The sequence below is a fragment of the Bubalus kerabau genome, chromosome 1 (assembly GCF_029407905.1).
Source record: "Bubalus kerabau isolate K-KA32 ecotype Philippines breed swamp buffalo chromosome 1, PCC_UOA_SB_1v2, whole genome shotgun sequence".
Taxonomy (NCBI): domain Eukaryota; kingdom Metazoa; phylum Chordata; class Mammalia; order Artiodactyla; family Bovidae; genus Bubalus; species Bubalus kerabau.
Window position 1 is genome coordinate 50569445 of NC_073624.1, and position 12064 is coordinate 50581508.

A 12064-nucleotide genomic window follows, 5' to 3' on the forward strand; every position below is an offset into this window, starting at 1 on the left:
AGCCCTCACTTGGCCTCTCCTGAATTCTATCCCAGAAAGATTTTATCCCAGGGTCTTCTGACCTTTTGTTCCTATTTTGTTATTTCCAGAATCTCCCTCACTCCCACCTGGTCCCACCATCAAATTAAGTTTGTCACTGAAGAGATATCCAGTGTCTAGTGGCACAGGAAATCAGTGACTCACAAAACAGTTATACACCTTGCAAATCATGAAATCCAACTCTCTTCTTTTATACCTAAGGACCTAAGTGATTTTCACAACCTCCTAACTTGGCTGCTGCATCCATATATGTGCTCTTCAGTCTGTTTTCCACACAGTGGCCAAGTAGACGAGATTATGTGTGTCTCTTGCTTATAATCATCCAGTGGTTTACTTTTCACCCTTGGAATAAAATCAGAATTATTTCCAAGATGGCCCTTCATGATCTGGCTCCTTTCTATTTCTCTAAACATTTTCTTATAAAAATCTTCTTATTTTCTGATTAAGCTGGCCTTCCTTCTGTTCTTCAGATGTGCCTAATACTTTCCTACCTCAGGGCCTTTGCATATGTACTTCCCTTACCCTTTATCCTTACATCTCAGCTTAAAGGTCACCTCTCAGAGAGGCCTTCTCTGTTAATCTCTATAACAGCACTCTGTGTATTGCCCCAGTCCATGAGTTTTTGTTCATTATCTGCCTCCCTTTACCAGATTATAAGCTCCGCCAGGGCCTGCAGTGAAAGAAATTACAGAATGAGTCTTTAATGAACACTGGAGTTGGTCAAAAAACATAATGCTTCTAAAGGTGGTGAATTCCTGCCAGTGTGAGGTTGACCAGAGTTCCTAAAAAAGAGATTGTTAAATAATCTCTAAGGTCCCTTCATCTCTGTTGATAAACTTTTCTATCCAGTATTTGAAAGATGGAAGATGTTCAGATCCAATAATTGCTCAGTAGCTTGTGTTGGACTAACCCTGTCACAGATGATAGTTATAAATTTTGGATAAAGTATTTGAAAGAATCTGAGATTTTTGGAGAGAAATAAAAAGTAGGTGGGATCTGGAGGAGATTTAACCCTTGAAAAAAGGCACCTGTCCCCACTAAGTGAGATTCACATTGATGTGGCTCTTCTCTGTAAAGCACTCCCCAGTCTATATGGCAGGGAGAAGCTAGAACCAGAGCAGGAAGCTGCAGTTTTATTGATTTGACAGGAAGCAGGCAGAGTCTGGGGCTTCCCAGGTGGTGCTAGTGGTAAAGAACCTGCTTGCCAATGAGGAGATGTAGGAGACATGTGTCTATCCCTGGGTCAGAAAGATCCCCTGGACGAGAGCCTGGTAACCCCTCCAGTATTCTTGCCTGGGAAATCCCATGGACGGAGGAACCTGGTGGGCTATAGTCCACAGGGCCTCAAAGATTTGGATGGGCCTGAAGCAGCTTAGCAAGCACACATGCAGAATACAGGCTATCAGAGTGGCTAGAAAATGAGGAAATCTAAGGAGATGTCCCCCAATCCATGCTCCCAATAAGATCAGCTGAGGCCTCTGTGAAAACTGTATTCTGGTTCAACCCCTCCTTCTGCCCATTTGTGCTTTTCATGCTTGTAGTTGTTAATCATGGAAACACACTCCAATAAACTTTCTGCTTCCAAATCGTCCTGGCAGAGTCAGTTTCCAGGGGAACTTGACTTAACAACAGTCTAATTGATGTTTATAGAATGTTGTACCCAGCGGCTGCAGAATACATGTTCTTTTCAAGTGAAAATGACGCATTCATCAAGATAGACCATGGTGAGCCATAAAATTAATCTGAGTGGATGTCAAAGATGTTGAAGGATTAAACCCCTATAGACTACGTTCATTAATCATAAATGAATCATATTAAAAGCAATAACATTACAATATCTGAAAAAGCACTGGAGTTTGAAAGTTAAAGATATGTTTAAATAACACATAGGTCAAAAAGAATTAGAAAGAAATAAGAATAATTTTAATTGAATGATAATTAAATATTAACGTCAGATTTCTGGATTCAGCTAAAGTGGTGCATGGAGGGAAATACATTGCTTTAACTGCTTGTATTAAAAAGAAATGTTTAAAATTAATGGTATAGTTACATCTTAAGAATGTAGAAAAAAGAGAAAATTAAAAATCTTAAACCCAAAGTAAGAAGAGAGGAAGTAATAAAAAGCAGATATAGGTGAAATAGAAAACAAAAAATAGAGAAAATATAAAAAGCTGCAAGTTGTTTCTTTAAAAGATTAATGAAATTTATAAATTCTTAACACAGATTAATCAAAAAGAGAAAAAGCAAATGACTAGTATCAGGAATATCAGGGAAAATTACTACAGATTTGCAGAAAATGAAATGTTAAATGCTATGAACAACTTTATGCCAAGATATTATACAATTAAAATGAAATGGACCAATTGTTTGAAATCATATATTGCCAATATTGAAATAATAAGAAACAGAGAATATGAATAGATTTATAAAAGCATTTGAGATAATTGTTAAAACCTTTCCAACAACAAAAAAAATCAGCCCCAGATGGCTTCACTGTTGAATTCTGTCAATAAATTAAGGGGGAAAAGAACCCCAATATTACACAAACTTTCAGAAAATTGAAAAGGTAGGGACACTTCAGAATATATTTTGTAAGGTCAGCATTATGCTGGCACCAAAACCTGGCAAAGACATTGATAAAAAAGAAAATCACAGACCAGATTTCTCATGAATACGGATGTAAAAAATCTTCAACAAAATATTCTTGGCTTGAATCCAGCATTATATAAAGAGGGTAATTCACTATGACTAAGTGGGATTTATTCTAGGAATGAAAGATTGGTTTAGCATTTGAAAATCAATTAATGTAACTCATCACATTAAGCAAATACATGATTTTTAAAAACCTTGTTGTTCAGTTGCTAAGTCGTGTCTGACTTTTTGTGACCCCATGGACTGCAGCATGCCAGGCTCCCCTGCTCTTCACTATCTCCCAGAGTTTGCTCAAATTCATGTCCATTGAGTCAGTGATGCTATCTAACTGTTTGTCATTCTCTGCCACTTTTTTCTCCTTTTGCCTTCAGTCTTTCCCAGCATCAAGGTTTTTTCTAATGAGTCAGCTCTTCCCATCAGGTGGCCAAAGTATTGGAGCTTCAGCATCAGTCCTTTCTGTAAATATTCAGGATTGATTTTTCTTTAGGGTTGACTGGTTTGATCTCCTTGCTGTCCAAGGGACTCTCAAGAGTCTTCTTCAGCACCACAGTTTGAAAGTATCAGTTCTTCGCCACTCAGCCTTCTTTATGGTCCAACTCTCACATCCATACATGACTACTGGAAAAACCACAGCTTTGACTATCCAGACCTTTGTTGGCAAAGTGAAGTCTCTGCTTTTTAATATTCTGTCTAGGTTTTTCATAACTTCGCTTCCAAGGAGCAAGTGTCTTTTAATTTTATGGCCGCAGTCACCATCAGCAGTGATTTTGGAGCCAAGAAAATAAAATCTGTCACTGTTTCCACTTTTTCTCCTTCTATTTGCTGTGAAATGATGGGATCAGATGCCATGATCTTTGTTTTTTGAATGTTGAGTTTTAAGCCAACTTTTTCACTCTCCTCTTTTACCTTCATCCAGATGCTCTTCCCTGGTGGCTCAGAGGGTAAAGCATCTGCCTGCAATGCAGGAGACCTGGGTTCGATCCCTGGGTCAGGAAGATTCCCTGGAGAAGGAAATGGCACCCCACTCCAGTACTCTTGCCTGGAAAATCCCATGGACAGAGAAGCCTGGTAGACTACAGTCAATGGGATTGCAAAAGAGTCGGACACGACTGAGCGACTTTACTTAGATGCTCTTTAGTTCCTCTTCACTTTCTGCCATGAGAGTGGTATCATCTGCATATTTGAGGTTGTTGATGTTCCCCTAGCAGTCTTGATTCCAGCTTGTGATTCATTCAGCCCAGCATTTCGCATGATGTACTCTGCATATAAGTTAAACAGAGTGACAATTTACAATCTTGTATTACTCCTTTCCCAATTTTGAACCAATCCATTGTTCCATGTTCTGTTCTAATTGTTGCTTCTTAACCTGCATACAGGTTTCTCAGGAGAGAGGTAAAGTGGTCTGGTCTAAGAATTTTCCGCAGTGTGTTGTGATCCACACAGTCAAAGGCTTTAGCATAGTCAGTGAAGCAGAAGTAGATGTTTTTTTCTGGAATTTCCTTGCTTTCTCTATGATCCAACAAATGTTGGCAATTTGATCTCTGGTTCCTCTGCCTTTTCTAAATCCAGCTTGTATATCTGGAAGTTCTGAGTTTACATACTGTTGAAGCCTAGCTTGAAGGACTTTGAGCATAACTTTACTAGTATAAGAAATGAGCACAATTATACAGTAGTTTGAACATTTTTTGGCACAGCCCTTCTTTGGTATTGGAATGAAAACTGACCTTTTCCAGTTCTGTGGCCATTGCTGAGTTTTCCAAATTTGCTGGCATATTGAGTACAGCATTTTAACATCATTTTTTTAGGGTTTGAAGTAACTCAGCTGGAATTCCATCACTTCCTCTAGCTTTGTTTGTAGTGATGCTTCCTAAGGCCCACTTGACCTCGCACTCCAGGATATCTAGTTCTAGATATGACCACATCGTCATGGTTATCCGGGTCATTAAGACATTTTTGTATAGTCCTTCTGTGTATTCTTGCCAACTCTTCTTAATCTCTTCTGCTTCTGTTAGGTCTTTACTGCTTTGGTCCTTTATCATCCCGTCCTTGCATAAAATGTTCCCTTGGTATCTCCAATTTTCTTGAAGAGATCTCTAGGCTTTCCCATTATATTGTCTTCCTCTACTTCTTTGCGGTGTTCATTGAAGAATGTCTTCTTATCTCTTCTTGCTGTTCGCTGAAACTCTGTATTTAGTTGGGTATATCTTTCATTTTGTCCCTTGCCTTTGGCTTCTCTTCTTTCCTCAGCTATTTGTAAGGACTCCTCAGACAACCACTTTGCCTTTTTGCATTTCTTTTTCTTTGGGATGGTTTTGGTCACTGCCTCCTGTACAGTGTGATGAACCTCCATCCGTAGTTCTTCAGGCACCCTGTCTACCAGATCTGATACTTGAATCTATTTGTCACCTCCACTGTACAATCATAAGGGATTTGATTTTAGGTCATACCTGAATGGGCTAGTTGTTTTCCCTACTTTCTTCAATTTAAACCTGAATTTGCCATAAGGAGCTCATGATCTGAGCCACAATCATCTTAATTAATCTAGAAAATCACTTCACAAATTCAACATCCATTCATGATAAAAACTCTAAGCCAACTAAGACTATAAGGCAACTGTCCCAACCACTATGGGAGGGTTTTGGACAGTTTCTTAAAAAGCGAAAACATATGCCTGCCCATGACCTGACAAATTAACTTCTAGATATTTTCCCAAAGAAAAAGTCAGTCTCTCAACCAGTCTCTCTCTCTGTCTCTTCACCCTACTCTTTCCCCTTTCTTTGTTTCTCTCTCCACAAAATTACTTAAATAAAACATCCTTAGAGCAATTCTATTCAGAATTCCCACCCCAAACTGAAAACATTTCAGACATCCTTCAAAAAGAGAATGTAGTAACAATTTGTAGTTATTCATCTAGCAGAACACTACTCAGTGATAAAAAAGAGTGACTTGTTACATACAACATAGCTGAGTCTTGAAACCATTATGTTGAGGGAAAGAAGCCACGCAGAAAGGAATAAAACACAATCACATTTATATAAAGTTCAGGAATAGGTAAAATTAACATACGATGATAGACATCAGCAAAGCCTTTGCCCATGAGGACACGTGGATTGCTAGAAAGGGACACAGGACAACTTCCTGAGGTGACCGGAGTATAATAAATCTTCTGCCAGCATACCTCAGCAAAAACATAAAATAATCTTAAAAAAAATAAAATATAGGTGGGGTCGAATTGCATGATTGAAACCATTTTTCTCAGTGAGAAATTTTGATCTTAAATGAATAATTTGTTTTTTTAAAACTTATTTTGCTCTGTTTGGAAAAGGACTTCATTTGTTTATTAACCTGCTGGGCTGTCCTGACAAAATTTCACAGACTGGCTTAAACAACAGAAATTTGTTTTCTTACATTTCCAGAGGCTGGCAGTCTGAGGTCAGGGTGCCAGAATGGATGGTTTCTGGTGAGAGCTGTCTCCGTGGCTTGCAGACGGCTGCCTCCCCGTGTGTCCTCACATGGCTGAGGAATAGCAAACTCCCTCTTGTCTTTTTTTATGAGGACATTAATGCTGTCAACGAGAGCACCATCCTCATGGCCTCATCTAACCTCCATTACCTTCAAAAGAACCCATCTCCAGATACCAGCATGTTACTGGTGAGGGCTTCCACATGCGGATTTGAAGGACACAATTCAGTTCGCAGCTGTATATATTCTAGAAAATGTGGAAAATACAGGTAACTGGAAAAAACAAAAGCCCATGTAGTCCGGTGATGCAGATATAGTCACTGTTAATATCCTGATGTCTTTTTCTTTCCCAGGTTTTGTTATTTCAACTTATATGTGGTTGTAGTCATTCTGTACCTATAATCTTATATCACCATCTTTTAAATTAAAACATGACATTTTTTCTGCATGACTAAAATCCCTTTTTAAGTACCTCTTTTTAATAGCCACAAAAGGTTCCTCTGGATGTGCTGTAGTTTACATATTTGTTATCCGGTGGTTGAACGTTGAAAGACTTTCCAGTATTCTGCTAGTGTAAATAATGCTGTGATAAATACATTTGTCCAAGAGGCTTTTTCTGTAACTCGGATTGCTTTCTTGGGGTAGAATTCCAGAAAATGGAAATTGTAGGTTAAAAGGGTGTGCTCTAATTAGATGTTGCCAAATTCCTTGCCAAAAAGATGTCCTACTTTGCACTGTCCCCAGGAGCAGGGCAAGAAGAGGCTTTATTGGTTTGCTCTTAAGAGGCTGAGGTCGTTTCCACTAATGTGTTTCTTGGCCTGTTTCCACAGGTGAAAGAAAAGACAGCTGTAGCTGACTTGTGGGGGACTCCCTTGGCTCTTTTGGCCCAAGACCCTACCACTCCCTCTCCCTGGCAGCCTGTATTCTGGGCCTCACCTAGACAGCCCGAGTAGGAACAAGCCATCTCGTCCATCACAGCCATGAATTTCCTCCGGCGGCGCCTCTCTGACAGCAGCTTTGTGGCCAACCTGCCTAATGGCTACATGACGGACCTGCAGCGCCCAGACAGCTCCACCAGCTCGCCTGCATCCCCCGCCATGGAGAGGAGGCGCCCTCAGCCCCTGGCAGCCTCCTTCTCCTCTCCAGGATCCAGCCTTTTTAGTTCCTTCTCCAGTGCCATGAAGCAGACCTCACAGGCCCCCTCGGGGCTGATGGAGCCTCCGGGTCCCTCCACGCCTGTTGTTCAGAGGCCCAGGATCCTATTGGTGATCGATGATGCCCACACAGACTGGTAAGCAGCACTCTGCAGGTGCCCCCACGTAGGGGCAGGAGAGGAGACGGGGCTTATCTCACTCTTGGGGAAGAGAGAGGGGAAGAGCTGTGAGAGACTCTGTGGTATCAGAGACTGGCAGGAGGGACGGGCATTAATGCCAGGCACCACGGCAGCTACCTTGTGCCACACTCTGTCCAAAGGGCTTTATATTTAAGGTCTGCAGTCTCTCACCTGCAAATCCAAAACCCAAAAAGCTCACTAGAAAATATTTTATAGCCTATTTGCTAGCAAAGCCTGATCTGAAGGAAAGTTAGACTGGAATAGTCTTCGTTGTACCACTCACTGTGCTTGTTCATATCATTTGCTGAAAACTTCTTAATACATTTGATATGGGGTACTGCCCAGGGCCCGTAGGAAGTATTATATAATATATGGTATATGTACTGTATTACTTTCCTAATAATAGAAAACTTTAAAAAATCTGAAATAACTGTGGTAAGTCGCTTAACCTCTTTGAGCTTCAGCCATGCTCCCTCATTGAGTGAGGTTGCCATTGAGGGTAAAAGAAATCAACAAAAGTCCGCAGTCCTTAATCTCAAGGGACCAGAGTGCCTGAGTTTGCATTCCTCCTCTTCCATTGACTGGCAGTCTGGTTCCAGAACCTGTCTTAATAGGACAGGAAAGGTGGGCAGAAATGATATCCCTCCAGTCTCTTCCCAGGTGTGCCCCATCCTGATAGCCGGGAAGCATCCTGGTTGGGGGGCAGAGACTGGACACATGTGTCAAGGTCATTGTAGCAGTAGTTCCACAGGTAGTTACTGAGCACTGATCGAGTGCAAATAACAGCCTTCAGTTCAGTTCAGTTGCTCAGTCGTGTCCGACTCTTTGTGACCCCATGAACCGCAGCACACCAGGCCTCCCTGTCCATCACCAACTCCCAGAGTCCACCCAAACCCATGTCCATTGAGTCGGTGATGCCAGCCAGCTGTCTCATTCTCTGTCGTCCCCTTCTCCCTCCCTCAGTCTTTCCCAGCATCAGGGACTTTTCCAATGAGTCAGCTCTCATAACAGCCTTAGGTACTCGGATAAGTAATGAACAGGCCCTGCACACAGAAAGCTGCATGCAGGTGGAAAAGAGGTCTCTATTTGAAATTTTTGCTAGAAAAGATACATATTATCAGTCCACTTGGAGACATAGAATTTTCAGTCCAGGAAGTAAAGCTAAATATGGAGACCCGGAGGCACCCCGTTTAGGGCAGTTCTGGCAATGGACCCATGGATGGCCATGGGGGCTGGAGGGCAAGGTTTCCTGTGTGTGTCTCCAAAAGCCACCACAGAGTAGGCACAGAGTCAGCATCCAGTAAGCACGTATTACATGAACCAGTTAATATATTCAGTTCACTGAGCATGCCAGTGCTCTCTTATTCTAACCTGGATGTGTGTGCTCACATTCATTCCTTGAAAAGTGAACTCAGGTTGGGAATGGTTGAGCCTGTACTTTGGAGTGGGAGGTAATTATAGTTTATAACATATTCAATGCAGTCAACATTAAAGCATGTTCAGTAGGTTCAGACTTTCGCCTTTATTTTCCTGCTATGGAATCACTTCGTCTTAACCAGGGTGGTCGGATGCCTGGCCTCTGTTCTGATCCATTCTGAGTTGTTTTCAGTGATGCTTGAAGGGTCTTACATGAAGCGTTGTTCATCTCTGCCTGTGAAGTTATGCAGAGCATCATATTTAGGTTCTGAGCCAAGGGGTTGATTTCTGCAGAAGTGTTGATTTCACTCACCCCTGCCTGTGCAGTCCTGCTGCCTATCTGCCTGGTAATCAGAATGCCTACATGGCTTTTGCAGTCCTCTGTTTCTCTTTAACCCAACTTGACCTTGATTTTGAGTGTTCTCTGTTGACTGCACCATCTCTGGTTCAGTCAAGGTTTGCCATAATATGGTCTTGGAAAGGGGTATTTGTCAAAAACGTTACTTTTTGTATGGATCCTGAGCTCATAAATGGCAGCAAGGTGAAGTGGTTAAGGATTCAGACTTCAGAGCTATCTGCATTAAATCTCTACCCCATAATAGCTATATGACCTTTGAAAGTTACTGCACCTAAATGGTAAAATAGTACCTACCTGTAGAGTTAATATATGTAAGTACGGTTGAAATCTGAATTACTATAAAAGTGTTTAGGATGTGTCTAGTAGAAAGTAAGTGCTATTTAAGTGCATATTATTATTGCAGACTATTGTGACCTTTTGTGCAATATTAAACATCTTGACTGCAACCCCTGTAGGCATACTTATTTAATTTCTTTATGCCCAATATTAGGCAGAATAGATTAGGATTTACCCCCACTGTGCTATGGTTTTCTAATGGTCAATCTTCCCTACTAGCTCTCAGGTGATAAAGTTGAGTCTTACTAATTAATCTCTGTCTGCCCCCAACCCAGTGCCCATATGGTGTGTAGTTTAACGTAGGCACACAGCTAATGACGCTGAAATGCCATAAATTACCTTAGCCGAGTAACATTTGAATTTTGACTTTGGTCTTCAATCTCTCTAATCCACAGGAGTGACCAGTGTGTGAATTTTAGTCTGTGCACCCTGGTGGGGGACACAGTTTTTGGCTAGAGGAATTTCTTCTGGTCTGTTTCAATCATGCTTCGTGTGCCCACAGGTTAATTAGGGATTGAGAACAGCAGTCCACTTTTCTTGCCTCTCAGAGGGTTAAAAGTGGAACAGTGAGAAACTGAGTCTCATTATTATGTCAGCTGAGAGTTAGCTGTGCATTCATTGGATGCTTGTGACAGAGACTTCCGACCCACACATGACAGCTTCTCATAGAGAACTCATCCTAGGTTCTTTAAGAACTTGAGAACATTTGCTGGCTGCCTTAGAACCCCGATTTCTTCCCTGCCAAGTTCCGGGATACCTGTCGTCCTCCCATACCAGGAGCGGCCAGCAGGTGGCGGGCTAGCCCCACTGTCCCTGGCTAGTTTTGGCAGAGTCCGGCTGCCTCTGGGGTCAGCCCCCTGCCCAGCGCCTCCTTCATTGTGCAGACTGTCTCCTGAGAGGAAGAAGCTGTTGAAGAGGGAGAAGCCCGCTCACACAGCCCCTTTCTTTCTCCTTTGAGATGGTAATGAGAGGGGGAGATGATCCCCGTCTGGACTGAGCGTGAACCCATCAGGAACAATGTGGCTCCCTTTTCTCCCTTGTCAGCCTTGGTTCCTTCTTTCTGTCACTCCTTTCCTGGTCCAGGACCCTGCTGCAGAATCAGGTTTCCTAGAGGGTGAGAGAGTTACAGGAACCTCCCCCTCTTGCTTCCTGACAGAGGCCAGCTTGCAGCCTTTCGGAACCAGCCTGGGCCTCCCAGGGATGAATGATACCTGGCCAGTGGCCAGGGGGAAGCGAGGGAGAGGAGGACTGTCCATCTTCTGCGGAGACACAGAGGATCCCAAAGCCGCCTTTACTGGAAAGGGGGACTAATGGCGGAGCATTTTGAGATCCCACGACCTTTTGGGGTTGCCCCAGAGGTTAGCCTGGCTACATCAGGGAGGTTGGGGATCTTTGGACCAGACTCACGCCCCAATAAGATCTGGGTCAGGAGTCCCTCTGAACTCAAGCTGGTACTGTCCTCTGGGATGATGGGCGATCAGTCAGGTTTGAGAACCACAAGGGAAAGGAGAAATACAACAAATGGATTTCAGGCTCATTTTTCTTCAGCCCTCTCCACTCATTCTCTTGCCAGTTTTCCAGTGCTTTGACTGGTGTCAGTCCTCTAGTCTTGACCTTGCCTCCTGTATACCTTTAATGTTACCACCAAAGTATCCTCTTTCCAAAATCGAATCTTGCAAGTTTACTCCCATGTCCCATCAGGTGTCACCTTTAATAACCATTAGGTGGTACATCATTGCCCTCAAGTCCAAAGTCAGAGTGTAAGCATGTCTGCCCTCCCTCTAGGTCTGCCTCCAGCTCAGCGTCCTCTTTGCTGCTTATTCCACAGGAATAGCAAAGGTTTGTAGTTTTCAAACACACCTCTGCCTTAGCTCATACTGTTCCCTGCTACCTGGAATGCCTTTCCCTATGTTGTTGTTCACTGGGCCAATCTCCATTCATCCTCAAAAGCCTGCTCAAGTTTCACTTCTTCTCTGAAGTCTTCCCTGACACACCTACCCTGCCAACAGTGCTAGTAACTTCCTTCTTTGATAACTTAAAATACACTTCATCATGCCACCACAGCACACATCACGCTGTGTTGTACTTGGTTTTAGGTAGCTGTCTCTTCTGCAAGAACAAGGCCTGTGTCTTCCTCTTTTTGTATCCCTGGAGCTCACCGTGTAATATATTTTCAGTTAGCATATGTCATTGTCCCAAACCATTCCAACCAGAACAGCCTGTATTGGGCATCATGGGGCCTGAAATTCACCTTACTGCAAGAGTCAGCAATATAGTGCATACAGTTGAGGGCTTACCAGTTTTACTCACCTGTGTATAAAGTCTTGGCTGTTTATTTTTCAGTATGTATGCCCCCTTCACCCCAACATCCTCCTCCCCAAGCCCATCCAGGCTCCAGAGACCTTGAAGGTAAAACTGAGATCAAAGAAGTACACCGAACCTTGTTATGAAGAATCTTTCTGGGGGTC

General features: G+C 42.6%; 1 protein-coding gene across 1 annotated transcript in view; it reads left to right on the forward strand.

Annotated features, from left to right (window-relative positions):
* The window catches only part of SYN3 (synapsin III), a 492105-nt gene that overhangs the window by 29822 nt on the left and 450219 nt on the right, over positions 1-12064 (forward strand). Inside the window, exon 2 of the mRNA XM_055574733.1 lies at positions 6984-7444. Within this exon, the coding sequence (XP_055430708.1) occupies positions 7134-7444 (311 nt within the window). The 5' untranslated portion in view covers positions 6984-7133. The remainder of the gene's footprint in view (positions 1-6983; positions 7445-12064) is intronic.